General features: G+C 43.6%; 1 protein-coding gene across 1 annotated transcript in view; it reads left to right on the top strand.

Moving 5' to 3' along the window:
* LOC104406542 (MICOS complex subunit Mic19-like) overlaps positions 1–2,437 on the top strand; it is a gene marked incomplete at its 3' end in the record, with an annotated part of 43,369 nt that overhangs the window by 303 nt on the left and 40,629 nt on the right. The window contains exon 2 of the mRNA XM_010015557.1: positions 82–253. Within this exon, the coding sequence (XP_010013859.1) occupies positions 82–253 (172 nt within the window). The remainder of the gene's footprint in view (positions 1–81; positions 254–2,437) is intronic.

Genomic DNA, 2,437 nt, shown 5'->3' with positions numbered 1-2,437 from the left:
AGATAAAGTCAACTAGTGTATCGTGCATGGAATTTTAGTATCTGTCTTGTTATTCTGGAGCTTTATGCTCTCTTTTTAAAGTTTTACTTCATTTTGGGGGGGAAAGAGGAGGGGAATGGGGTAAAGGAGCAGATGCAGCCTGACTCTGTCGGGGGTTATGTTTTTCAGCTCTCTGACAGTGTCATTGATCGTATGAAGGAACCTTCTTCGCCCAGTGGAAGGCCACAGTCTCAGAGCCGATCGTCAGGTGCAGGTATACCCATGGTTGTCTGGTTTTAATGTGAGGAAGAAAATCAAATGTGCCTTTCAGAGCATTGTAATGACTTGAGAGATGTTTTTTGGCGTTAACTTTTTGGCTCATCTCCTTTTGAAGTAGTCTGTAGGTTTTTAGGGGAGTTAAATGACTCTTTGTTTTCTTCTCCCTGACATTAAAGTGTAAAACACAATGTTTATTAGATTTGGTTTTCTTTCTATTATCCATTGCTAAAACCTTGTAAAAAAACCCAGGAAGAGCAACTACCCATTTCAAGTATCTCATGAGTTCTGAAGTGATAATTCTTCTTTAATCAACACTGAATTCTAGTATATTGAGCTTGTCTTGAAATAGACTTAAGCAAACATTACAATACGCTATTTTCCTATCATGAAGTAGTGGAAATAAGTCACATATAGTTTATCCAGAGAGATGGATAGACATGATGGCTTTCTTAACTCTTTATACATCATTAGTGATGCCTGTTCAAATGCATGACACAGGATTTGTGCCAGGCACCCTCTGCTCTAATTTGAAATACTTCAGCACAGTGAACACATTGTAGCTACTGAAAGAGTAAAAATGAATGGCAGAGATCAGAGCATGTGAGTTACAGCTGTTGACTGTGAAGCTACAAGGTTCAAGCAGGTCTTCTTATCAGTGCTCCAGAAATATTAGTGCTCTCAGTATTCCCTAATGGCCTTTTGCCTTGATGCTTACAAAAACATTCCTCCAAAAGGCAACCCTTTAATTGTAAACAAAGATGCTGTGAGGGCTGGAGCAGCTCTGCTTTGGAACCAGGCTGAGAGAGCTGGGCTGGGGCAGCTGGAGAAGAGAAGGCTCCTGAAGGGGACACCTTAGAGCAGCTCCAGTGCCTAAAGGGGCTCCAGGAAACCTGGAGAGAGGGGCTTTGGACAAGGGATGGAGGGACAGGCCAAGGGGAGTGGCTTTAACCTGCCAGAGGGGAGACTGAGATGAGCTCTTGGGCAGAAGCTCTTCCCTGTGAGGGTGCTGAGGCGCTGGCACAGGGTGCCCAGAGAAGCTGTGGCTGCCCCATCCCTGGCAGTGTTCAAGGCCAGGCTGGAGACAGGGGCTTGGAGCAACCTGCTCTAGTGGAAGGTGTCCCTGCCCGTGGCAGGGGTTGGAGCTGTATGATCTTAAGATCTTTTCCAAGCCAAACAATTCTATGATTTATATGCAATACTACTTGCACATCCTACCTACTTTGCAGGTGCTTGTTGCTTTTTCATCTTTAAACCTGAGGTAGGGAAGTGGTCTTGTGAATAAGCATCTGATTCTGGGATGTGGTGACTAGAGGTAAAGGTTGTTAATACCCAGTAATTCTTTGCTAATTCACATGTATGTGTCTTGCTCCTTTGTTTTGTTTCTCTTTGTGTTGGAAATAGTGCATTTTTCATGTTTTTGGGGTTTATGTATTGAAAGGCTTTAATGAATTACTTGATGGCTTTGCAAGCTTGGGAAACCTTATGCATATTTTTACTTTAAGAACTAGTGATTTAGGTGAAGTGCTTGTATTTTCCCAGGGAAGTATAATCAATGTTATGCCTCAGTTGCTAAAATGATTTGTATTTAAGAGGATTAAATTATAGTTAAGTACATGTTCCCATACCATCCATTACTGTTTCATTGAATGATTTGTGATGGGGAATTACAAACTGTTGAATTTCTTTGATGCTGGAAGAACAGTCCAACCTGTTTGTGGCTTTTGTAGCTACATCTACCTTGTCAGGGTGTGTTTGGCTGATGAGGTGCCATGACAGGAAGGACACTTGCTTCAAAGCAAGTGTTCTGATCACTTAATACTGAAATACTGTCTGTTGATGGCTTTGGGGGCTGGATCCTAAATCTGGGGGTCTTTTCTATGATACAGAATGTTCTTCTTTGTTTCTTGGTAAAGCCTTTTGCACTGTTGATCCTGCTCCTCTGCTCTGCTGTCGTGAGACCCCACTTGCAGTGCTGTGTACAGTTCTGGTGTCCTCAAGAAGGACATGGAGCTGTTGGAGTAGGTCCACAGGAGGCCATGAGGATGATCAAGGGCTGGAGCACCTCCTGTATGGAGCCAGGCTGAGAACATTGGGGCTGTTCAGCCTGGAGAAGAGAAGCTGCGTGGAGACCTCAGAGCAGCTTCCAGTGTCTGAACCATGACAGGGGGCTACAAGGATG

This window comes from Nestor notabilis, unplaced genomic scaffold (assembly GCF_000696875.1).
Source record: "Nestor notabilis isolate BGI_N333 unplaced genomic scaffold, ASM69687v1 scaffold6875, whole genome shotgun sequence".
NCBI classification, from domain to species: Eukaryota; Metazoa; Chordata; class Aves; order Psittaciformes; family Psittacidae; genus Nestor; species Nestor notabilis.
The sequence above is the reverse complement of the archived record's forward strand: the minus strand, read 5'-3'. Positions and strand labels throughout refer to the sequence as shown.